This window comes from Petromyzon marinus, chromosome 55 (assembly GCF_048934315.1).
Source record: "Petromyzon marinus isolate PM22_M1 ecotype Great Lakes invasive population chromosome 55, UKy_Petmar_22M1.pri1.0, whole genome shotgun sequence".
NCBI classification, from domain to species: Eukaryota; Metazoa; Chordata; class Hyperoartia; order Petromyzontiformes; family Petromyzontidae; genus Petromyzon; species Petromyzon marinus.
In genome coordinates, this window is record NC_133721.1 from 7945785 (window position 1) to 7972039 (window position 26255).

The 26255-nt window shown below is 45.0% G+C and overlaps 1 protein-coding gene across 9 annotated transcripts in view; it reads right to left on the reverse strand.

Annotated features, from left to right (window-relative positions):
- LOC116954442 (sucrase-isomaltase, intestinal-like) overlaps nt 1-26255 on the reverse strand; it is a 382301-nt gene that overhangs the window by 147529 nt on the left and 208517 nt on the right. For all 9 annotated transcript variants that reach the window (XM_032974950.2, XM_032974949.2, XM_032974952.2 and 6 more), the window contains 3 exons: nt 16150-16275; nt 14518-14649; nt 1382-1501 (listed from right to left, as the gene is read on the reverse strand). In XM_032974950.2, the coding sequence (XP_032830841.2) occupies nt 1382-1501; nt 14518-14649; nt 16150-16275 (378 nt within the window). The remainder of the gene's footprint in view (nt 1-1381; nt 1502-14517; nt 14650-16149; nt 16276-26255) is intronic.

Sequence of the window (26255 nt, forward strand, 5' to 3'; positions counted from 1 at the left end):
TCAGTTACAACCCCTACATGGTTGCCTCTCATCGGCCACTACATTGCTGTGCTCAAACAACATTGAGGTCATGCATTCGGACCCAAAGAGACCAATCCAAAACATCCGCCAAATTGTTGAGCAAGGGGGGTCTGCTCTTGGGCTGAGCTCCGCCGAGTCACAAGGTCTGGAGACGGTGCCGACAATATTATCCTGACCTCTGGGATGCCACGTTAACGAGGGTCGGCGACAGCTCCGTATCTCACGGAGGGTCTCCCTTATCACTTGTCAAATTAAGGTGCCTATCGACCGTGAAGCAATCGCGGTAAAGGTCAGCCTCGCACCACGGCGCTTTCATGCCACGGCAGGCAGTGGACCTCTCTCGTTATATACGGTGGATTCCGACTTCACTCTTCCATGCCAGCCACATCTGTTCATACAGAGAAAGAGGAGATCCGTGGTTTGATGGACAATGAGGCGGTTGCCTGCAAGGGGCAAGCAGGCCCGGGAGCTTCACTAAATATCTGCGTTGGGTTCGAGTGTTCTTCTCCCTCCTCTATCATGCTGAACACTCCTTGTTGCATACCGCATGAAGGGACGTGTACAAAATAACGAAAAACTTTAAACGTACTACTATTTTTATTTTACCAGGTCAGGTCCACTGAGCTATAAAGCTCTTTTTCTGAAGCGACCTGGTCATAATTTATCGCAGCCAAATACTCTCGGTGCATGTTTCTCAATGTGGAAGGGAAAAACAGAGGACCTGGAGAAAAATCCACACGACCACGGGGAGAACATGCAAACTCCAAATATACAATGCATGTCAGGGTCGGGATCAAACCCACGACTTCCTGTCTAACAAGCGAGATAGTTAACATCTTGCCACCGTGGCATCCCATCCACTTTTGGATGAGGGCACTCCCAAAGCGTGGTGGGCCATGAGGAATATTTGACCATATTTCACCATGCTGGTTATTGTGGGTTGGTGAATGGGGTGGGGAGTTGCAAGAGTGGATTTTTCCGTGCTGCCCTCTACTGCCCACAACGCCTACTCCACCTGTCTCTCACGCATGGTGGTCACCCATGAACTGGCCCCTGCCATAGCAATGGCGAATTTCCACCACTCACTCAGGACCACGAACGGAGTCGACCACCAACAAGACGCCCATCTTTTTTGAGCAAGGAGACCCGCGGCGTTTTTTTTTTCTCACACTCCGTCCCCTTTTTTCCCCAAAAATTGCATTCCGACTCGCTCTGTTGGCGCGGAGCCAGGGGACGATCGGGGCCAGCTATCTCGACGCCGGTGCCCGACTCGCACGTGCGTGCGCATGAGGGAGGCACGCGCGTGCGAGCCCGCGTCTGCGCGGAGTCGCTGGGCCGCAGCCACGCTCGGCTCGCTCACCTCCCCCACCAGGGGCGTGCTGCCGTCGGACTCGTTGACCCAGGCGCCGCGCTCCGTGCCCGTCACGTACGGGATGTAGTCGCTGCCGTTTCGCCGGCGGGAGGTGCCGATTGCTGGGTCCTGGGTGAAAGTTAAAGAGGGCGAGGGATTGTCAGCAGTGAGAACGGCGATCTCGTCGTATTGGTGCCCTTGCTTTACCGTGGAAGAGTATTTTACCGAGTCTCCAGGGCTCTTTTAAATAAGGAGGGCCCATTCGTTGTTGTTGTTGTTGTTTTTTCTTCAATGAACCGCACGAACGGATAGTCTCATAGAGGACAAAAGACACGTTCTTTAAACGAACGCGTGTTACAGAAAATTTGAAACAGTACGCTGGTGTGATGTATGTCGCGTATGTATGTTGAACTTCTTTCGCATCGTACATAGCCAACCGCGCTAATCGGAGGTGCGGGGAAAGGACGGCAAACTCAACACAAAAAGCAGTTCTAAAGAAACGAGTTTTCAATCTAGATTAAAATAAGAATGCGGGGAATGTTCTACAAGCAAGGATTACTGCGGAGGAAAGTGGCGTATGCTTGAGATACACGAAGAGGGTCACAGTCAGAGATATGACAAAGGTGTAAGAGAACATGAAAGGAGAGCGGAGAAGAGGAATGAAATGGATCAGCTGCTGTGACAATCTGATCAGTTGGATGGGACTCAGTTGCATGAGAGGCAATGGAAATTGCAAAACATTGAAAGGATCTGTCACATCCATCAGTCATGACAGATCGACGTCAAGGCTGGTATGGCACACAAGGGCACATCATGGCCAGCATCACACCTCGCTGTTTTTATACACCGCATTAGATTTTGATTTAAAGCTTTCGTGACTGCAGGGATTCATATTCTTGGTTCTTTCGGTAAAGTCACGTAGAAGGAAAACAATAAAATAATAAAAATAAAAAACCGCCACTTTTTTAAATTTTCTTGCTGTGGTTTTCACACCTTATTATGATTGCTTGTGTTGCAGTCGAAACGTCGTGAGAATTTTATTGTTTTATATTTTTATTATTTTATTGTTTCCCTTCTACGTGACTTGACCGAAAGAACCAAGAATATAAACACCGCATTAGGTTGAGTGAATCCTGAGGAGACTTGGGGAAGGTTCTGGTCATTATTACAGAAGAGATAATAATACCATCTATTGTCATTTGTTTACCGAAGGAACATAGTTCGTCGTGTTACCATGATCTGTCACTTGGGTGGGTGTCTCAAACATATCAATGCTGAATATTCGCCTGTGTAAACAAAGTACATCGATCAAATCCGCCAGTTTAGTAGGTCTCCTCTTGAAGAGTGATATAATCATTTTAATTGGGGCTTTCACTTGACGAGATCAATTGATAAAAGCAATCGGGGAGTCATGGCTGATCGTTAGCAAATTAATACAAACAGACACAAGAGAGAGAGAGAGCGAGCGAGTGCACTGACACCGATTTCCGCGGCTAGTGATCGGAATCCAGAAGAAATAAACTTGGAATTGATTTCACGCCCAGTTTTCGGCCGAGGATAGTGGCATCTCCCACAAAACCTGACAAACCGATGCGAGGCTACGCTGCGCTCCGTGTCTCATAAAGCGTGAAATGGAACGACGGACGATATGCACCCCCGCAACCCACGACTCCAAAATCCCGTGACGTTCCCTGGTTTGGGATACTCATCCATTGCTCCTGTGCTCATCTGTTCATGGCTTTCGATTATGAAGATGATGGCTTTAAACAGCGCAGTTCTATTCTCCTAGCAGTCAACCCCACCCCTACTGTATGCAGGGCTGGGTGAAAGCAGGACCTTTTGGGTCCCTAGCGCGAGACCTTAGACTTAAAGGGGACCCAAAAAATATATATATAGTGCTTCATAATGGCTGAACTGCAATTATGCAGCACTAAGAGCGTCGTTTGATAAATATAATTAAAGCCAAAAGCATCGCTGTGCATATGTGCTACGAGTTACTTTCCACAATAATACGATTTTTTTGTTTCATTACAATACGTATTTAGTGTTTATATATTCCAGTTAATATCTAGTACTGAAATAACCAAGGAAAATCATAATCGAGTAGTTGGCATTGGGCATTGGCAGTGGTAAAGGTCCCGAACCGAAACATATAACAGCATAGCGGCACCCCCCCCCCCCCCCCCATCAAACCTAATCTGGCCCTGCCTCTATGCCCTCACTGCATGGTTGCGTACGCCTGCAGTGTTACGCTGTGAACACAGGGTCCTGCAAAGGTCAGGCTATGTTGTGAGACACCCCCCCCCACCACCAACCAGCAGGGTTGTAAGGTTGCCAGGATTTGGCAGTCAACTGAATGTCTCTCTTACCAAGCTGTGTGGACATTTGCATGCCAAATGCCTTGCACTCATAGGTAACTCCACTTTCCCCGTCTACGCCAGTTGTTTTGCTCACTACATACAAATATAAACTGGCCAAACATCCTCCTAAAGCACGGTTCTCTTTAAAAAAGAGGCTTGAGACTAATTGAGGATTTTCTGCATAAATACATTAAATATATATTTTTGTAAACAATCCTCTTCAGATTTAAAAGCAATATTTTCATCTGTCTTGTACAAGGCAGTAATTTCCCAAGTAGCATAGACAGCTGATGTGCTCTTTGCACAGCAATGAACATACCAGGGTCTTGAAGAGGGCTTTTAGAGGCAGATTAAATTTTAGCATTGTAAAATTAGTGATGGTTAGGTTTAGCCAATTGCCACAGAGTACCCAATTTGATTAACACGCGACAAGATCACTGAAATAATAGTGTTTTTCCCCTTTTTACAAGGATTCATGTCTGCATTAACCACAATACCTGCAGTTAAAATGCAAACAAAAACATACTATGATAATATATGCATTGTCCTTGAAACTGATTGGTCCACACCAAGGGACGGCTATCTTTTGAGCCTCGACCCAATTGGTGCTCGACCAGATGACGCCAAAAGGAGTACAACTGATGAAGATCACTGGAATTAAGGTAAAAATACTACTCGCCAATTGTGCTTGCTAACGGCACCATTTCTGAATAATTGTACTGCTACGTTTGTGCGTTTGAAGTTAGAGATGATTGGGAGCTGGATTTACTGTGTACACAGAAGCTGTTGCACTTCCCGGTACATCGGTGAGATGAGTTCACAGGGCTTAATTTCAGACTCTTATGTTTTCCGGAACGCTCTTGCGTGACATGAGGTCACATGTGTGACATTGTTTAACGTCACAGACATTGGTGCGCCCCTTTGTTGAAGCCAACGAAGGCGGTGTAATCACAGCGGTACACTCTGTTTGGAACACTTCAGTGTAAAAAAAAATGGTCATCGTCTTTACATCAACATCACCCACGCAAAGAAGAAGGACAAGGAGAAGAAGAAAACATTCGTCAATGACCGGTAGCAAGTAGATCTCTGCACAATTATGGCAAAAGCGCCACAGTGATGCCAGATGTAATTGCCAGCGAAATGTCACGGTGCTCAAATTGTAAAATGTCGAGGGTTTATTCTCCCACACACTCGAAGTAGTAACTAATAGGTGCACGTTTTGTTGTTTACGTGACAAAACTTTAATTGGTTGGCTGTGTCGGGTGGTGGCGGGTTAATGACGCATTCTTATTCACGCGATCAAAATAAAACCTTTATTGTGAATATTGGTCGCGAAAGCCGACATGTCAAACATTCATCAATAACACTGTGGCCTGAAAACCGAAAAACGTAAGAGGCGACGTTTCGGGCAACAGCCCTTCATAGCACGTTAAGATAGTTTAGCCGAGGGACGAGGACGTTAAATGCAAGTAACCCCAAGCACTATTCACCAACACATACACCACATGGACGATATGAAGTGAGGCGGATGTGGCGTGCCAAAGTAATTCCAGGAACTGTGCTGCGGACTGTTGCTGCTGAAATTAATCACCGTGAGGATTGCGAGTGAATGTGAATTCGTGCTTAAATGCACCCATCACGAAAAAAAAATACAAATAAACCATAACTTTCCAGGCCAGCGTTCACCTGTCTTCCTTTTTTGATAACTGGCTCGGATTTCTAATTATTAGACAAACACATGCCGGACGTGAATTTGGTCGACTCGGTTCAGCCAAGGAGGTGATTGATTTTTAAGCGAAGGCCTCTGGTCTCATCAGAAACATTCGGCGGGTAACATTAATTAATTTCCAGCCAGGCAATTGGCCAGCAGTTGCTGCTCCACTCTTTACATTTCCCACCAAATGAAAATCAAACCAATAAACCTGCACGTGCGTGTCCGTGAGCGGAACTGAGAAACGTGAGGCGAAGTACACAGGCCAACGCAGATTGGGGTCACAAGTGCCAACACGCTTGCTAAATCCAGCAGCTTGGCAGAAAAAAACCCGGCGGTGGTACAAACCAATTTCTTAACTTCATCGGTTTGCTTCGCTCCAATTCCCCCCCCCCCCCCACTGCCGCACAACACGAAATAAAGGTGAAGGTAGATGAAGATTTGGCATATTTCCACGGGGACACACCAAAGTCTCGGGTAGGTACATCTGTCCACCGGGGCCCTTGCAAACGCCTTATCCCAGGAACGTTCAGCTTTCACACATCCAGAGAAGCCATCTCACGGTAGAGCTGCTGCAAATCGAATAAGGGAAAGCAAGCTGATGGTGGGGTCTGGTTTCCTGAAATTGGCCAAGTGCCCTCTGAGTTCATGATTTAGGATGCAGAAGGATTGGGGGCATGCAAAAGACGGTAAGTAGACCATCAGCAACGTCGACTTCACCTCCCTGTCTTCATTTTGTACACGGGAGTATACAGTAAATACCTCATCAATGCCTACGATTTGACAATTTACCATGACGTGGGGCTGATTTAATGCAAGAATGTATTCTTTTGTTTTCATTTTTTTTACTGTCCTTTCCCCTATTCGTCTCATATGTTCGAGTCTGTTTTTTATCGCCCTTAATCATTCCATTAGCCTAAAGGTAAATTATATTTATTTGCATATTACATGGGTATTGTAAATTGATTTTTAGATTCACAATTAGATGCACAAATTATGGGCATGATAATGTATTTACATAACTTAATGGTTGTAGAAGTGTTATTTTTTACCGGTTCTCGGTTTTTAATCTACAGTGCTATACGTGTCCAACATACGAGTGTGCCTGCATATAATTATTCAACACACGTGTGTTCTATATATACAGTGAGGGAAAAAAGTATTTGATCCCCTGCTGATGTTGTACGTTTGCCCACTGACAAAGAAATGATCAGTCTATAATTTTAATGGTAGGTTTATTTGAACATTGAGAGACAGAATAACAACAAAAAAATCCAGAAAAACGCATGTCAAAAATGTTATATATAGATTTGCATTTTAATGAGGGAAATAAGTATTTGACCCCTCTGCAAAACATGACTTAGTACTTGGTGGCAAAACCCTTGTTGGTAATCCACAGAGGTCAAACGTTTCTTGTAGTTGGCCACCAGGTTTGCACACATCTCAGGAGGGATTTTCTCCCAATTCTCTTTGCAGATCTTCTCCAAGTCATTAAGGTTTTGAGGCTGACGTTTGGCAACTCGAACCTTCAGCTCCCTCCACAGATTTTCTATGGGATTAAGGTCTGGAGACTGGCTAGGCCACTCCAGGACCTTAATGCGCTTCTTCTTGAGCCACTCCTTTGTTGCCTTGGCCGTGTGTTTTGGGTCATTGTCATGCTGGAATACCCATCCATGACCCATTTTCAATGCCCTGGCTGAGGGAAGGAGGGTCTCACCCAAGATTTTACAGTACATGGCCCCGTACCTCGTCCCTTTGATGCGGTGAAGTTGCCCTGTCCCCTTAGCAGAAAAACACCCCCAAAGCATAATGTTTCCACCTCCATGTTTGACGGTGGGGATGGTGTTCTTGGCGTCATAGGCAGCATTCCTCCTCCTCCAAGCACGGCGAGTTGAGTTGATGCCAAAGAGCTCCATTTTGGTCTCATCTGACCACAACACTTTCACCCAGTTGTCCTCTGAATCATTCAGATGTTCATTGGTAAACTTCAGACGGGCATGTATATGTGCTTCTTGAGCAGGGGGACCTTGCGGGCGCTGCAGGATTTCAGTCCTTCACGGCGTAGTGTGTTACCAATTGTTTTGTTGGTGAATATGGTCCCAGCTGCCTTGAGATCATTGACAAGATCCTCCCGTGTAGTTCTGGGCTGATTCCTCACCGTTCTCATGATCATTGCAACTCCACGAGGTGAGATCTTGCATGGAGCCCCATGCCGAGGGAGATTGACAGTTCTTTTGTGTTTCTTCCATTTGCGAATAATCGCACCAACTGTTGTCACCTTCTCACCAAGCTGCTTGGCAATGGTCTTGTAGCCCATTCCAGCCTTGTGTAGGTTTACAATCTTGTCCCTGACATCCTTGGAGAGCTCTTTGGTCTTGGCCATGGTGGAGAGTTTGGAATCTCATTGATTGATTGCTTCTGTGGACAGGTATCTTTTATACAGGTAACAAGCTGAGATTAGGAGCACTCCCTTTAAGAGTGTGCTCCTAATCTCAGCTCGTTACCTGTATAAAATATACCTGGGAGCCAGAAATCTTTCTGATTGAGAGGGGGTCAAATACTTATTTCCCTCATTAAAATGCAAATCAATTTATAACATTTTTGAATGCGTTTTTTCCGGATTTTGTTGTTGTTATTCTGTCTCTCACCGTCCAAATAAACCTACCATTACAATTATAAACTGATCATTTCTTTGTCAGTGGGCTAACGTACAAAATCAGCAGGGGATCAAATACTTTTTTCCTCACTTTACATGTCAACATATATGACACAATACATGTGTCTTATGCATGGGTCAGCATATATATGCTGACATATATATGCGTGAGTATATGTGTGTAGACAAAACAAATGCATTTATTCTATGTGTGTGATCATGTATGTCGAACTTCTTTCGCACCGTACGTAGCCAACCCTGCTAATCAAAGGTGCTGGGATGTATATGTCCAAGACGTTATGGTGAAGTATGGTCAAGCAACTGCCGTGACTGACACGGCATTGGGAGGCGTTCATCCACGAGTGGGTTGTCAAAGGACTATATCTTATTCATAAACATAGGAATGCGCTTAAACGCATAATTGCTAATTCACGAACCACTGCGGTGCAATTGTCCTGCATGGCGACATGTGGAGGATATCTGTGTCTCTGTGTACCCCTGTACGTGTGACGTTTTCTTCTTTGTTCTAGCACATGAGTGGGGAGGGAGAGGTGTCGCAGTAGTCCGCGCGCTTGCGCAACGCACCTGACAGCCTAAGTTCGATTCAGGGCCGAGGACGACGCGATTGTACGTTGGTTGAACTTATCGTTGTAACTTTCTGAACCCCGTGCCCCTACTTGACAAATGCAAAGACAGAGCTTCGTAACTCATCGGATTTCTCATGCGGTCTAAATAAAGATTCGAAATAAAGACTATGATTCAGTTTACTAAATTGTCCAATAGATAGGGTATGTCTCGATTTTGGAACACGATTTTCGAGTACACGTTTTATTTGAACTCGCATATCTTCATGTGACCCCTCCCTTACAGACAAACGGACGCACAGACAGACAGAGTTTAATGCATTAACGGTTATAACCTCAGAGTTTCAAATTCCCATCAAATTACCTTTTTATGTGCATGGGTTCCTATTTCTAAAGTGTTTTGAATATGTAATTAAATTGACACGCTGTATAAATCCAATTGTATTGAACTGTAATTACAATTATGGTTTCGAGCCACCGGTGGAAATATCATATTGCTCTGATGAGAAATAGCTGCTCTTAATACGGCAGCCATGGGTGACTTCCACCCACCAAGTGTTGAAACTTCCCCAGATAGTGATGATTTCACCCACACCAGAGGATAATAATGATGACAGGTTGTGATGATGGTGATGATGAAGACGACGATGATGACGACAATAATTGGCTCTACTGGTCATGTTCATGGAAATTTTCCTGACTCCAGAGAAATGTATGGCTATGACAGTATGGCGCATTCATGATTAGAATGACACATTATAGCAGGAGGTACAAAGGTGATAAACACGAATTTTTGATGAATTACAGTTGTTGTAAAGATGGAAATGAATTGCCTATGATGATGATAATGATGAGGATGGGTTATAGTGATCATGATAAAGATGATAAATGAATTAACTCTGATGTGCCCTTAAGTACTACGTCAACGTGAGCCGGTATTTCATTCTGAACTGGGATTACAATCTCTCAACCAACAGCGCCACATGTTGCACGACAATCTGTCACCGGAGTAAACACTCAAAGACGCCGCGGAGAAAACACGAGGGCAGTAGCGCTGCGAGCCGCCTCTGAAAGTGGGAAACGCCAGCCCAAGGTGAGAAAAAAAGATGGAAAAAATTGCTATTTCCGATTTGGACCGGGACCAAACACAGGCTTATCTTCTTTGAGACACTCTGAATGCATGGCCAGAAGATTGTGCTCATGTTTTTTTTTTTCCACCAGGTTCTCCGTGTTTACTTTCCATAGTAATAAAACACAAAAAAACGTCATGTTAATTGTCGTGGTCAAATATCCCAATGTGGAACTATTACCTGCAAACTCGTCTTTAGGATTGCCCAGATCAACGTTGTCCCTTACTGCGTAAAACATTGCCGGACCTTCCAGAAAAAAAATACTTGAGACTCAGCGAGGCTTTGTTGGTGAAAGCCGCGTAATAATAATGACAATGATAGCTCAACGACAGAGATGAAAGTCACAGGCATGATGTAGTCGCACGTTATGGACCTGGGGTGTATCCGTGCTTTGGAAGTTGCGAGTGTCCTACTCGCGAATAGTTCCTGGTGGTTATTGGGAAGATCACTCACCGCCACATTATCACAGATAACTCGGGGTTCAACTGCACTCTCATTATATTAAATCTACTCAAATGCTGGCCACTGACTCACAACTGGTGACTTACTGTCTGTGCGCCACTGTGTATTCAAAGGTTCCATCATTAGCAATTCGTCTGCATTCACATCCCATGGAGGCGACCGCAGAACTCCAAAATACCCGTGGTGTTTCCCCCCCCCTCCTCCCCCCAAAGTGCTGTGAGCGCCTCTTAGCCAAGGTGTTGTGCACGTGTCCGAACAACCACGGCCACCCACCCACAGTGACTACGTTCCTCGCTGCAAGCGGTGAATGCCGCTGGCGCAGTTGTCTGCTTGGAGGCAGACAAATTACCTCCCAATCTGTTGCGAGCCGATAAAACCCCTCAGTGGGAAATCAACTTTGTACAAAAGAGCACCAAGCCGAAACTGCTTTTGATGTACCAAATGACTATTTCCTCTGGAGAGAAATGTATTTAAGCATGTGCGGAGGTTCGTTCTACTGTTAAATGTAATCCTCTTTTCAGAAGGATTTAAGCAATGTCACGGAAGCATGTCTTGCGAAAATGAATGCAATATTTTGTTACGTAATATGTATTTATAAGCTTGTCAATAATTTCCCCTTTAATTGATTTACATTCGAATGTTACATCAGTGTCAAATGCAATATGGTGGTATTGACATTCAACCGGAAATAAGAAATCGATCGTGCAATCATCGTAAATGTATCAGAAGTATTAATACTATAAAATAACTGCTGGAATGGTGTTCTAAATAAATATGTTGGGAACGTGTCGGGGACGACTGTGTGAATAAACACATTCCTGCAGAGGGAGCTGGTAGGAACGTTGGGTTGCTCAGTCAACGGCGGGCTTGGTGTATTCCGCAAATTTGCCCGACTGTGAGGGCGGGCACAAGCCGGAGTGAGTAGGTTAAACGTTGAGTTTTATAAGGTCACCACGGGGTGACCAGCCCCTCCCCACCCAGCCCCACCCCTCCCACCCCCACCCAGCCCCACCCTCCCCACCCAGCCCCTCCCCACCATCCCCACCCCACCCAGCCCCACCCCACCCTCCCCTCTCCACCCAGCCCCACCCCCTCCAATTTTTGGATGCACGACGGACGGACACAATAATCCCCTGTGGGCTGGTGTAACCATGAGGTTCCTACCAGTATCAGCCAGAGTGCAGATGCTACGTGTGGACTATGGTGTCGCTGAACCCCGAGAGATAGCGACAGTTTGAGAATGCTCAGTTTCTTCAGCTTCGCTCACTTCCCCTCCCTACTCCGACATTTTGTTGTGCAGGTGTCTTAGCTTGCACTCCTCCCTGCCCCCCCCCCTCTCTCTTACCTATATAGCCTCTTGTTACAGCAGCTCTTTTGCCCACTTCAGCAGCAAAGTGTTTTTTGCTGTGGTTGTCCCGCCTGATGACGGACACTTGTGTTGCGCCCGCAACGTCGTGATTACATTTATTTTATTTTTTTATACCTACGCGACTTTACCGAAAGAAGCAAGGAGTATGGAGCATGGATCCCTGCAGTCATATGATATTCATTATATAGTGTAGTGTATACCCAGTTACTTTATGTTAATAGCTCAACTTATTGAAGAATATATTGACTACATTTATTATATTGATGTAGTTTATACTTAGTTTTTTTTTTTACATCGGTTTATTGTATGATAGTTGGGTAGTTGCAGTCCTTTAGCGTCCATATACTAAACGCCTCTGTTGAGATTTAAACTTTGACTTTAACGTAGCTATTTCCGTGACCAGTCACATGCTAATCCCTCACATTAACATCATGCTAATCTCCCAGTTACATGCTAATTTCTGACTTTAACACCCTGCTGATCCAACACTTTATCACAGCTATTTCAATGCTAAATTCTCATGTTTGATATGTAAACTCCTTTGTCAAGGCGCTCTGCTCCTCCCACCCAGCTTAAAAGATGCTGCGAATCTTAGCAGCAGTCATTGAAGCGCTGTCGTCCCGACAGTTCTGTTCCTTCACCTGAAGAAGGTTACTTGTGTTGTGGCCGAAACGTCGTGAGAATTTTATTTTTTATTATGTTTTATTTTTATTATTTTATTTCCATTCTACGTGACTTTACCGAAAGAACCAAGAAGATGAATCCCTGCAGTCACGAAAGCTTTAAATCGAGGTTTGTTTATGGTTAGATATAATCCATTGTAATTGATATGATTACATTAACCCGCCTGTGATTGGCTCAGAGTGATGACATCACCATTAGTCCTCTGTTTAAGACTGAAACAGGAAGACTTCTTCACAATTCTGTCAAATCGCCTGATGAAGCTGCTTGTTGTAATCGCCAGCAAAACGTCGTACTCAAGTTGTTAATGTTGTGAGGTTACTCACCAACACACCGGTGTGCTGAAGAAAGTAACTGATTGTCGTAAAACCGCCACCACCCGACACAGCCAATTAGTGAGGTTTGTGACGTGAACAAAACATGCCAATTCGTCAGTACAGCACACCGGTGTGTTGGGAGACTAAGCCCACAAAATTTACAATTTGTGAGTTTACTCTCCAACACACCGGTGTGCTGTGCTCGTGACACACTCATAACGAATTGGCACGTTTTATTTACGTGACAAATCTTACTCATTGGCCGTGTCGGGTGGTGGCGGGTTCACGACACAATTATATTGATGCCATGCAATCCAATTTTTGTTTTATTATGGGTGGACAGAGGTAGAGGAGGGGGTTTGAATTAACTTTCCCCATTCTTTCAACCACCACGCCGCGAGTTCAAACAGGCGACCTTCGCACGTATGTATGTGTGTATGAGATGTTTACGATAACCCTTGTTTTTATACGCATATAGATACCACCGTTCTTCTGTTGCCCAGTGAGCAGTGAGGGCATTTTATTACAATTACAAGGTCGTGAGTTAAAATTCAGTGTTGGCTCAGAATCAGAATATTTATTTACATATCAGGAATCCGATGAGCTAAGAAGCTCTTTTTCACAGACTACTCGGTCGCATTCTCCCTGGGCTCGGTAGAACAGCATCTACCTGGTGAGGCTGCACCATTCGGTTGAATTCGCCAGTGCAGCCACTGGGTAGACCAGACATGGGCAAGGTACGGCCCCCGGGCCGTACACGGCCTGTTAGGCTTTTAAATCCGGCCCGCCAAACTTGTCCAAATATTATTATTATTAAATTAAATTTTCCCCTTCACCTGTAATGCCCCCATTTCTCCATTAGATGGCGCACTTTGACCGGGAGTTACGACATGTTTTTGTATTGTTCATGTTCGTGCAATTTGTTAAATTGCCTTGCAAATAAATGTTTTGCTACCTGTTAAAGGCCAAATCCTTTCATGTAATGATGTTTACATGTAATTTATATTAGTTCACACAAACACTCCATCTATCTGTTCCTGGCCCGGCCCCTCTGTCAAATTTTAGAACCCATTGTGGCCCGCGAGTCAACAAATTTGTTCACCCCTGGGATAGACTGCTCCCGGGACATTGTGAATGCGGACTTTCCAATAAAGGCTCAGGACTGCCAAAGAATGATCAACATCGGTGAATGCACATTAATAACGAGCGGGAAACATGTAAGAACTTGTTGAGACCACACACTGAATTTCACGTGTCTTCACCAGCCACGACCTATCCACTGGCCCGCTGTTGCGAACGACGTCCACTGCGAAGCCGATGTCACGGAGTACTGCCGCTGTTGTTGCGCCGGCAATAACAATCAGGCCGGACCGCTGGATTCAGATTCGAGCCGTGAACCTCTGCAAGCATGCTACCGCTGGGCCATGGTCACACGTTGCAGAATGCTTCCCAACGTCACTGCTGCTATGGTGAATGCTCGGCGGTGACCGTGTCGAGTGTACCATACAACTAAAACTTTCATGAAAAACTAAACAATTTTTATTTTACTTTACAAGGTAAGGCCCACTGAGCTATAATAGCCTGAAGCGACCTGCCCACACAAATGATAGCTCAACCAAGGGGTTTTATCGTGTGGAAATGTCCAGCAGCCAAATTCTCAAAACGCATGATGTTCATTTTAAATGTGGAGGGGAAAAAACGGAGGTCTCGGAGAAAAATGCACGGGACCACGAGGAGCAAGAGACGCACACTCCAAATTCACAGCAGGGGTTAGGGTGGGGATCGAACGCACGACGTCCTGCATACCAGGCAAGAGAGTTAACATATCGCCACCACGGGCACGAACGCTGTCCTGCCCATGCCAAATGCTCTCACCAGGATGATGACGTAGCGCTGGTTGTGGTCGTGCAAGTCCTTCACAAATGCGGGCAGGTCGGCCCACTTCCTCATGTCATACGTGAAGTCCTTGCGGTCCTCCATCGAGTCGATGTCTGTGTATTGCACGTCCTGCGAGGGTGTGGGACGGCAGTCAAAGCAGCTGTGACATTGGGTGGCATGGGAATTCATAGCAACTCATAGAAAAAAAAAAACTGCAACAATATTTTTATTTGACCAGGTAAAACCCACTGAGCTATGTAGCTCTTTTTTCAGAAGCAACCTGGCCACGAATTATATCTCAACAAGGTAGCTTATCATTTGGAAACTTAAAGCAGCCAAATACTCTAAACACGTGTTTCTTGGGATTGAATTCCCGACCTCCTGCAGCTCAGGCCAGGTAGTTAACATCTTGCCACTGTGACAATAAAAAAAAAACATTCAATCGTGGCGACGTAGCAGATATGTAGCAAATGTACAAATGTTGATTAGCAAGTCATGTGTGGTGGGGTAAATTCGCTTCTGCTTCCCGATGTGACTTCGGGCATCCAGTCAAGTTGCTCATAAAAGATAGCACGATATGCATGTCAATCAGAAATTTCATTGTTTTGATTTAATGATATTTTTTTTTTGCCTAGCCAAAACACATTCAAATAAAACACACCTTTTTACCACGAGGACCTGCATGAAATGGGCAGAAGCAAAATGCATCGTAATACCAGGATTGCGATATATATAAAACCCAGCTGTCTGGTGATTTTTGTTGCCAGGATGATTTTTTTTTACCGTGTCATTCCATATGTGTTTATAGTATCGAAATAAAATATTTATGCTGATAATCCATAAATTCAAGGTGTAGATTTAAAAAAAAAATTGGCTCTAAATTATGTACACTGTAATAGGACAGTTGGGTAATTGCACGGCTGTTTGCCTGAGACATTCACCAATGTCAGGTCTCGCAGTGACCAGTCTGCTCACAATGCCTTGCAGTTGCAATGCCAGCTTGCATTGTCATCCTCAGATTAAAAGTATGTCCATTCCGCCATCTCACTCCTCGTTGCCAAAAAATGCTTTTTAGGTAATGCGTGCCAGAGGCAGGTGCCAAAAATGGTCCCACTTTTCCCAGAACATCCCGGTGGATGATAAGGCGTTCTTGCTTGTTGGCGCTCTGCGCAGAGGATTAAGCGAAGCCACAATGCGTGAAAGTGTTTAATTTTAAGCAAGAAAGGCATTGCACGAGCTGCAAGGGGAATTCTGAGTAGCGCCCATGCTAATAACTGCTCATAATCTCAACGAATCTCAGAGGGGGGGGGGGTGGATATGTGCCTATGTGCCTGAGTGGGCGTGCGGCTATGCTTGTGCAGTGGAAATTATGACGTTCATCTCATGCAAATGCGATGTGGAGTGTGGAGAGCGCGGACTGCCGGTGCCCGTGTGGTGGGTGGGTGAATGCACGCGCGCGTATTTCGGCGGTGTTTGCAGGCATCTCGTACGCACGGCATTCCGCGTGGACGTGCTAGAGAGAGTGCGTACGAGCGTGTGTGTGTGTGCGTGCGTGCACGGTGCGTGACCGTAGGCGCATATGTGCCCCGCGCATCGGCTGAGCAAGGCGACCGAGCAGGCATTTCGTACGTATGGCATCCCGGTGGCTCTGTTCCGCTCCACGGTTTCCTGCACGTCCTGCAGGCTGGTGTAGCCCCAGCGGCTCAGCTGGAATCCCAGTGCCCAGTAAGCTGGCATCATTGGCTTGCCAATCAGCTGTGCACGTGCACACGCGCGCACACACGAGGACAGGCGCGCACACATTAGACAAAGGACAACAATCACCCATACAGCCTTTTAATCGGACTGTTGGGGCAAGCGCGGTTAGCGAGCGCCTTTTTAAGGTGGGCACTGCCCAAGAGGTACTAGCCAGGATTTGGAATAAAACAACATTTACTGGATTCATAGCGCAATGCACTAATTGCTGGACCACCACTTCCTATAAGTCACGCCAACAACGACTGTTCACCACTAAATTATGGCACGTGTGCCAAACTAGGTGCACTTGAGGTCATGTGAAATGTCGAAGGATCACGAGTAGAAGACCACGGTACAGACCCACGTGCTATGGGTTGACTGAGATACTCAGATGACTGGCAGACGAACCACCTGGGCTTTTTACTGTGCCACAGTTAGTCCACTACTAAAACAAGAGACAAAGACCCCCCCCCCCCGTATATTCTCAACAGACTTTGGGGCAAGTACTGTTTGCGAACACCTATGAAGGCCGGCACGGCACACGAGGGGGTGGGTGGCCGGCTCCACTCCCGACCGCCTTTGTCTCTCCAGTTGTGATGTTTACACACTGCACTAGGTACTTATTTGAGGCTGAGTCGACCTAGGGGAGGCCCAGGACTGCACACACACATAAAATATCCACACACGCACCATGCACAAACATCCACCCCCAAATCTATTACGATGATAACCTTCAGACAAACAATTACAGTTTGCAAGGTTAACCCTCTTGTTTAGTTTTAAGTTTTTTGAGGATGTTGTTTGTGGCTGACAGACAACCAGTGATATATAAAATCGATTCCCTCTGAGCGGGATTATTCTCCACAAATCCTTTTATCTGTGGAATTATTTTGCATTCTCGCTCACCACTTGTAAAATAAAATAAATATACAAAAACATCCACAAGCGGAGGTTTTTTCTTCCTCCAGTTCTAATGAAGGTTTTATACGATCAAGATGCCTGCGACTAAATATGACCTTTCTGAAGGTTAAGCAGGAATTTTGCCTGGATAGTCTTTTTGAACGGATCACTGCCAACCGAGGTTAGCAGAGCCCACAATGCCCTCCACAGCCCACAATGCTCCAGGCTGTGCAGGGCAGCACGGCAAAATCCATTGCTGTTCTGCAGCACCCCCCACCTCCCACCTACACTAACCCACGCTGACAGGGTGGTGAGGTATGATCGAATATCGCTCACGGCCCTGCAAGGCACTTGGAGGTCCTTACTTTCTTGTTGTTGCAACTAACTGTAGGTATGTTGAACTTCTAGATTTGAAGTTTTCGTGACTGCAAGGATCCCATACTCTTTGGTTCTTTCGGGAAAGTCACGTAGATGAAAAAGAAAAATAATAATGAAAATAATAAAATGAAAGTAACAAAATTAAATCACGACGTTTCGGGCGCAACACGAGCGTCCGTCATCAGGTGTGTTGCGCCCGAAACGTCGTCATTTAGTTTAGTTATTTTCATTTTATTATTTTCATTTTTATTTTCATTTTTCATCTACGTGACTTTACCGAAAGAGCCAAAGAGTATGTTGAACTTATTTCGACATCTGTGAAAGAGCTTCATAGCTCATCGGATTTCTTCAGGTTAAATACAGATTCTGGTTCATTCAGTAGTGGACTGACAACATGGATTGTACACATATGTACATGAGCAAGATGCGTTGTTTGTCAGAGCCTCCAGCAGACAGCGCGTTGTGACTGCCAGGCAGCTCATATAGCGTCTCGATGTAGCATAACCTCACAATTACCTGCGATCAATGCCGTCCTCAAAGTGGGTTTGCATTGCCCCGGATTAATAAGCGGTTGTCCGTCCGTCGATATTGACGGACGTGACGATGTTTTTTTTTTTTGAGAATCGTTGACACCTTTTTCCCTGCCAATTGACATTATTGGCTCGCGTCCCCCAAATAAAAAAAAAAACTCCAAACGGTGATTGTCGCATTGCTATATTTTTCGAAAGCATTTTACGTATAGATCGTTCCGCGAGGTACGCGACCAAAATGCTGCGCGTGGTTCAGAATAGCGTGCGGCTTTGTGTGCTTGTGGAGAGAAAACCTGTACATGCAACAGCATAGTACTCATAGGTCTGAACAGATGGATTCAATAATGAATTTGTTGCGCTGCCATCTCCTGGCCATCGATAAGCAAACCACCCAGAATGTGTCCAATCTTATCGTGTCTCCATCCCCCCCCGCCCCCCCCCCCCCAATTACAGCGTCATTCTAATCTTCCCGAGCAGGGCGACTCAATTCACGTGCTTAGATAAGGTGAACCTGTGCATGAATTCGGTGTAAATTAAGGTTGTCAGGCAGAGCTCGCAGGCTCGACCTGGGCACATCGTTGGAAGGGATGACGACCGGCGATCAAGAATCTACTTCCGTTCTTCGGCTGTCCATCACGAACGACGTTGACCGCGGAGAACAGCTCGCCACATCAATTTCCCTGCGCGCCTGTGGGATGAGGGGCACCAGTCCCCTTGGCCGGAAGCATCGGCTGCGCCGTGACCGAGAGTCGCTGCTCATCTGCTGGATGGGATTCGTGTTTTGCTGCTGCTGGTGTTGATGTTGATAGATTGTTATTTTTTTCTCTCCCATTTTTTTCTTCAACCATCTTGACCGAGTCGGCCACAGCAGCTACTTCTCCTCTGCTTTACTGCTGGCTCTGACATCTCCTCCCAGGAGTCCCACATTGATATTGGGCTCCCTCGGGTTATCTTTTAAATACGTCTTTGTAGCGCAGTTTTTTGTTTGGCAAACCGGGAACACGCCTTTGTTAGCCCTCTTTGAGTTCACCGTAAAGAAGGAGCTTAGGAATCCGATGTTCTGCCGTTTGACTTACGTGCCCTGGTCATCTCAACTGAGAGGAAGTAACTGTTGCCTCCGCACTGGGAATTCCAGCTCCAGGGATCAAGAATAATGCCAGAGTGGCTGCAACGGGTCCGAGAGCAAGGCCGCTGGGGAAATCAGCCCATGTGTAGGTGCTGGGTAGATTCCGGGATTGTGACAGACGGCAATGGCTTGGAGAAACCTTCATCCAGCAGTGGCTTGATCATCGCTGTTGACGATAATGAGATGAGATGTTTTTATTTGGAGATAAAAACATTTCATCTCATTATGAAAGTGGCCTCTGTGATGAATAGGAAGGAAACTTTGGGAAACTCATTAGCTGTAAAAATAGAATTAACTATCTATATTAATTATCTATATTGTTACTGCCTCAGCAGCTCTCCCGCTATATTTTTCCACCTGATACCAATTGCTTGTGCTGCGATTGAAACGTCGTGATATTGTTATTATTTTAATTTAAAAATTGTCTATCTACGTGGCTTTACAGAAAGACCAAAAGAATATCTCATCACCATAACAATGCCATCATCAATTACACAATCAACAGTACATTTGTCACTCACTATGGGCATAACCGCTATCTGTGAGCAACATTGTCATCATTACAATGTAAGTTACACGAAGGTCGTGTTTACCATGATCATCCTCACGATTTAAATGTATCCAGCATCTTGTCATAGAAACTCGCCTTCAAATACCACGTGGCATGCGCACAATACATTTCACATTGCATCGTGAATAATGCTGCTCAAGAGATAAATGTTTCCTGCTTGGATTTGAAGGTCAACAGAGATGGACTGAGTGCAGACTTACCACTTATATAATCTAGATCTTAGAATACGGAAAAAAAACCCAGCAGCATTAACATTGTGCCAATGCTTGATAAACATCCTTGAAGACCAGTGAAACAAAGGAGCATCCGATCCCCCGGACTGAAATGCCCGTCGAAGCTGGTATTCACTCAACAGGAACAAACGGCCCCATGAGAATAGCCACATCAATAGCCGTGCACGAGGCGCTCCACACAACGCAAGCACAAGAGGTGGCATTCACTGAAAAAGCCACGGCGATGCCCACTTTTTGCCTATCCATGTTCTGCGGAATACACCGTAGGGAGTTTTGTTGTTAAACAGTTGTTATGTTATACTATGTTCCAACACTTAGCTCTACAACTCTAAAAAAAAGGGGGCGGGTGAGAGGGGGGTGCTCACATTTTCTTGTAAGTCGTCTTACCTGCCCAGAAGGGGCAAACGAACCATCAGAGGAAATCTTTCACTATTGCAAGGAGAGACTCTTCACCTCCGACTGCCATTTTTCTCATCGCCGTTATCGTGGTGACGCTCGCACGGCGCTCCGTAATAAATCCGCGGACTACCAACAACAACTAAAAAAAAACTAAAAGTTATTTTTTTCTTCTTCCAAAGAGCCGAGTCGTCGACTGATTTGGACCATCGCATTCATCTTGTTGACGAATATGGTCTTTTACTCCCTCTTTCCCTCCCTTTCTTTCCACGCCAGTGATTTACAAATGCGTTTTATGAGAATACATTTGAGCATCCCCCCCCCCTCCCCCATAACTTCCCAGCCACCGGCTACAATTTTACGTAGCAATAACGGCAAAAAAACCCCATACACATAAAGCGCTCTTTCGGAAAAACTCTAAAAAGTTCTAGTTTAGCCAAGTAAACAAGACATTTTTAATTCGCACAGAATTACAAGGGTCCTTTTTGTGGGGAACAGAAAAAAACATATAGAAGCCATCACCCTCCCTCGCCTCCACCCTTTGTTAACGTTTCCACGAGCACTCCAGCGCCGCACAATAACTAAGGATGAAATGTAATTGAAAACTATAAATCGTTTGATGAGCCAGAAGGAAGGCGCAGAGTGGTGGATGCAGTGCGGTCACAAGTTCCTGCGCTTCGTGTCTCATCGCTTGTCCCAAATGGAGCTTTGCAACAGGAACATTTGCAACTCCACGAGCGATAGTACGGTTATAAATATTACTTTGCAGCAAGATAGCCAGAAATAATAATAAAAACCTATCTCCTTCTTTGAGAGGCCCATTGAAATGCAATAAGTTTTATGCTGCGGAAAAAAAAATAATACGGTTGCAATTGTGACTGCAGTTCAGACACTCCATGACAATTCGCTCACCCTTGGCCCCGTCGCAGCCAGAATACTTTAAGAAAAACTTTCCGAGACGAAAAGGTGCAATTATCCAATATCTCGCTTGGGCTAAGGGAGACGTGTGACACGTCGAAGACATCCGTTTTTGCCATTTTCGCTTTGACTTAAACCACTTGTTAGTTGCATGTGCAATTTCAGAAGCAGCCGCAATAACATCACGGTGACGTGACGGTGACGTGATGTTAACTCCCTCGCTTGGTGTGCAGGAAGTCACGGGTTCGATCCCGACCCTGACGCCTGTATATTTCGAGTTTGAATATTCTCCCAGTGGTCGAGTGGATATTTTATCCGGGTTCTCCCGGGTTTTTGCGTCCACATTTAGAAACATGCGTTTACATTATTTATATTATTTCGCTGCTATAAATGTGCACGTTATAAGTCACTTCGTTGAGCTATGATGTGTGGGTCAGGTCATGTCTAAAAATGTAATTGTTCAGTGGGGTTTTACCTGGTAAAATAAACATATATTTAGTGATTTTCTCACCTTTCATATACTTTGCCCTCCTATTGTGTATTCGTAGTGTTTGATGGTGTAATTTTCTGACCCGCCCCTTACTGGACATATGTGATAAAGCGCTTTATAGCTCATCGGATTCTTCCAAAAATAAGTAGAGTCTGATTATTAAAAAAAAAGTTGCAACATTTTACAGCGACATCGACCCACTGCTGCATGAAGGCTACTCCACGCCATGTCGGTCATGGAGGTTTCTTGACCATACTTCACCACTTCGGTTTCAAAGTGTAATGTGCTATGAACAGTGCCACTGCTCCACTCCATGCCGTACGTATGCATGTAACTACAGTACATTAATGACTATACAATAATTCATTAAAACTTAAGCAAAAAAACATTGGTTTTCAGTAGCATAGATGTGATTGTGTACTGTTGATCAATAATCATATTATTCAATATAGAACGAGCCGATATTCAACTGAAGTCGAGTCTGGGAGTGTGCAATAGTTTACGAGCTGAATATCTACCTATGTATAATATATTGAGTTGATGGTGTCATTGTTCAAATGGCAGACAATGGTAGAACACTCATGCATAAAATCATAGACCAAAAGAAAAACAATCTCACTGTTGGCATCAGCACTGTCTTGTGAAACGTAACGTTATCTGTTCGTATGCAGAGGAATTACTTTCCCAAGCGAAGGCGCTTATTACCGACACATCACGGTGTGGTACATTGTTTTCTCTTATGCAATGTTAATGGTGAGGGGTGGTGGCATTTTTCAGCCTGAGTGTTTTTTTCCGCAAACAAAACGTTCATCCAAAGTTGTAATTGGCGTACGGTAAGTTCACGATATACACGCAACAAAAAGGGGAGCTGGGGGGTGGGGGAACTCATGGAGCTTGAGCAAGTGACACCGCGGCTTGAGGAGTCAAAGAAGAAACCTTAACGTGATTCTCAAAGCCAATTTTTCGAAACGCGCAGCCAAACCCCCGATGTAAATCCGCTCATGGTTAACGAGAGGTGAGGAGGGAAAGCAGCCGGGGAACAAACTGGACAGCGTCATTTTTTTTGTGCACGTTTGTTGACGCTGGGTGAGAAGTGACGAGGGGGGAAGAGGGGTGTGTGGTGGCGAACTGTGTGAAAGAGAAACCAAAAAAAGAAACGTAAATTCGAATAAAACACACACAAAAAGAGAGAGCGATAAGCAGAACGGTCGTTTCGACGATGCGACCCGCAAGCGAAGTGCCGTCGTGCGCTATTGTGAGGGCCAACGGAAGCTTTGGTGACGTGGCGCGGAATCGTTCACAACCAATGGGCAGACGTCAATCGTCAATCAGTCACCGGGCACACTTTTAGCTCTGTGACCTCTGTGGGATATTCTAAAAGTCAACAATCGGGAGTAAATCCTGCAATAAGGGCACATGGGGAAATTATGTTGTATGTTTTTAAATGGAATGTTTCTGGCCCAATTCCCTCCCCCAACCCCCCGATTGTGCTGTCGACACGATGTCAAGAGACAGGGAATTAATTCAGATATCTCGCAAGAGCAATTGCAGCCGTTCATGTTTGTGTACACCCCACGGAAGAAGATTTCACGGATATATCTCTGGGGTGCCTTAAAAAGTGACCTCTGGGTCCACACAGTAAAGGGCACCACTTTCCCAACCGCTCTGTCCGTGAGAGCAATGTTCATCGTGCGACAAACACACTGTCAAGCAAAGCACCACATTAAGTGCGGAACCAAATGTAATCTGTTTTTTGTGCAGTTACTGGTGACCAGGGTGGGATTGTAATCTAAAATAAACTATTAAACTTCGAAACAAATTTTCTTTTTTAATCAGGTACGGCCCACTGAGCTATATAACTCTTTTTCAGATGCGACCTGGTCACAAACGATAGCCCAACGAAGTGGCTCATAATGTGGAAATATATTGCAGCCAAATACTGTTGATTCTAAATGTGGAGGGAAAACCAGAGGACCAGGAGAAAAAAATCCATACGACCACGGGGAGAGAGACACGCAAACTCAAAATGTACAGGCGTCATGGTCGGGATCGAACCCACGACCTCCTCTGCGCCTAGATTTTAACCCAGGATCTCAGCAGTGCCAGCTCAGCATTCTGACCTCTGAGCCACCCACCCAGCCATTAAAGGATGAAATTAACATTTCCAATTTCCCAACCCACATTCCTATAAAATAGATCGTCCTTGTATGTTTACTGTTTCATTTAATTGGTTTATATTCATCAACTTTATCAGCATTTAAGAGATGAAGCTGTAATTACGAATCCATGAGAATTGTTTTATATGTACTGTACATATAGTGAGGGAAAACGTATTTGATCCCCTGCTGATTATGTACGTTTGCCCACTGACAAAGAAATGATCAGTCTATAATTTTAATGGTAGGTTTATTTGAACAGTGAGAGACAGAATAACAACAAGAAAATCCAGAAAAACGCATGTCAAAAATGTTATAAATCGATTTGCATTTTAATGAGGGAAATAAGTATTTGACCCCCTCTCAATCAGAAAGATTTCTGGCTCCCAGGTGTCTTTTATACAGGTAAAGAGCTGAGATTAGGAGCACACTCTTAAAGGGAGTGCTCCGAATCTCAGCTTGTTACCTGTATAAAAGACACCTGTCCACAGAAGCAATCAATCAGATTCCAAACTCTCCACCATGGCCAAGACCAAAGAGCTCTCCAAGGATGTCAGGGACAAGATTGTAGACCTACACAAGGCTGGAATGGGCTACAAGACCATTGCCAAGCAGCTTGGTGAGAAGGTGACAACAGTTGGTGCGATTATTCGCAAATGGAAGAAACACAAAAGAACTGTCAATCTCCCTCGGCCTGGGGCTCCATGCAAGATCTCACCTCGTGGAGTTGCAATGATCATGAGAACGGTGAGGAATCAGCCCAGAACTACACGGGAGGATCCTGTCCATGATCTCAAGGCAGCTGGGACCATAGTCACTAAGAAAACAATTGGTAACACACTACGCCGTGAAGGACTGAAATTCTGCAGCGCCCGCAAGGTCCCCCTGCTCAAGAAAGCACACATACATGCCCGTCTGAAGTTTGCCAATGAACATCTGAATGATTCAGAGAACAACTGGGTGAAAGTGTTGTGGTCAGATGAGACCAAAATGGAGCTTTTTGGCATCAACTCAACTCGCCGTGTTTGGAGGAGGAGGAATGCTGCCTATGACCCCAAGAACACCATCCCCACCGTCAAACATGGAGGTGGAGACATTATGCTTTGGGGGTGTTTTTCTGCTAAGGGGACAGGGCAACTTCACCGCATCAAAGGGACGATGGACGGGGCCATGTACCGTCAAATCTTGGGTGAAAACCTCCTTCCCTCAGCCAGGGCATTGAAAATGGGTCGTGGATGGGTATTCCAGCATGACAATGACCCAAAACACACGGCCAAGGCAACAAAGCAGTGGCTCAAGAAGAAGCACTTTAAGGTCCTGGAGTGGCCTAGCCAGTCTCCAGACCTTAATCCCATAGAAAATCTGTGGAGGGAGCTGAAGGTTCGAGTTGCCAAACGTCAGCCTCGAAACCTTAATGACTTGGAGAAGATCTGCAAAGAGGAGTGGGACAAAATCCCTCCTGAGATGTGTGCAAACATGGTGGCCAACTACAAGAAACGTCTGATCTCTGTGATTGCCAACAAGGGTTTTGCCACCAAGTACTAAGTCATGTTTTGCAGAGGGGTCAAATACTTATTTCCCTCATTAAAATGCAAATCAATGTATAACATTTTTGACATGCGTTTTCTGAATTTTTTTGTTATTCTGTCTCTCACTGTTCAAATAATCCTACCATTAAAATTATCGACTTATCATTTCTTTGTCAGTGGACAAACGTACAAAATAAGCAGGGGATCAAATACTTTTTTCCCTCACTGTACATAGTAAAATAAACAAGTAGTGATATAGTTGATGTCAAGGTTGATTTAATTGAAAATGAGAAACTCTAAAGTCAGCAAACTGCTAACTATTAATCTTTGAATTAATCTAAAATGTGGGTGTGAAGGTCAGAGCAATTACCTTGCCTTAGAAAACTTTTTAAAAAGTGGTGCATTTAAACAAAACATGTAATTCCTTCTTTCCATTACTTTTATATGTTGGGCACAAAAAAGTGTGTGTGGATGTGTGAGCCGCAACATTTTTTCGTGTTTAGTTTGTTGTCCTTCCCCCACACCTCCGATGAGCACGGTTGGCTACGTGCAGTGTGAAATAAATTCAACACACGTACATACAAAGGTGAAAAATGCATGCATTTGGTTTAAGCTTCTACAGCGGAGAAAACAACACGAACATTAAAAACACTTAGCCCGATGGACGATCTTCACCAGGCAAATCACGCACTCCTGCTAACAAGGCGCTGTTTGAGAATCTAACATGTGAATACGTCTCACACAATAGCTGCATCTCAGTGTAATCCACCA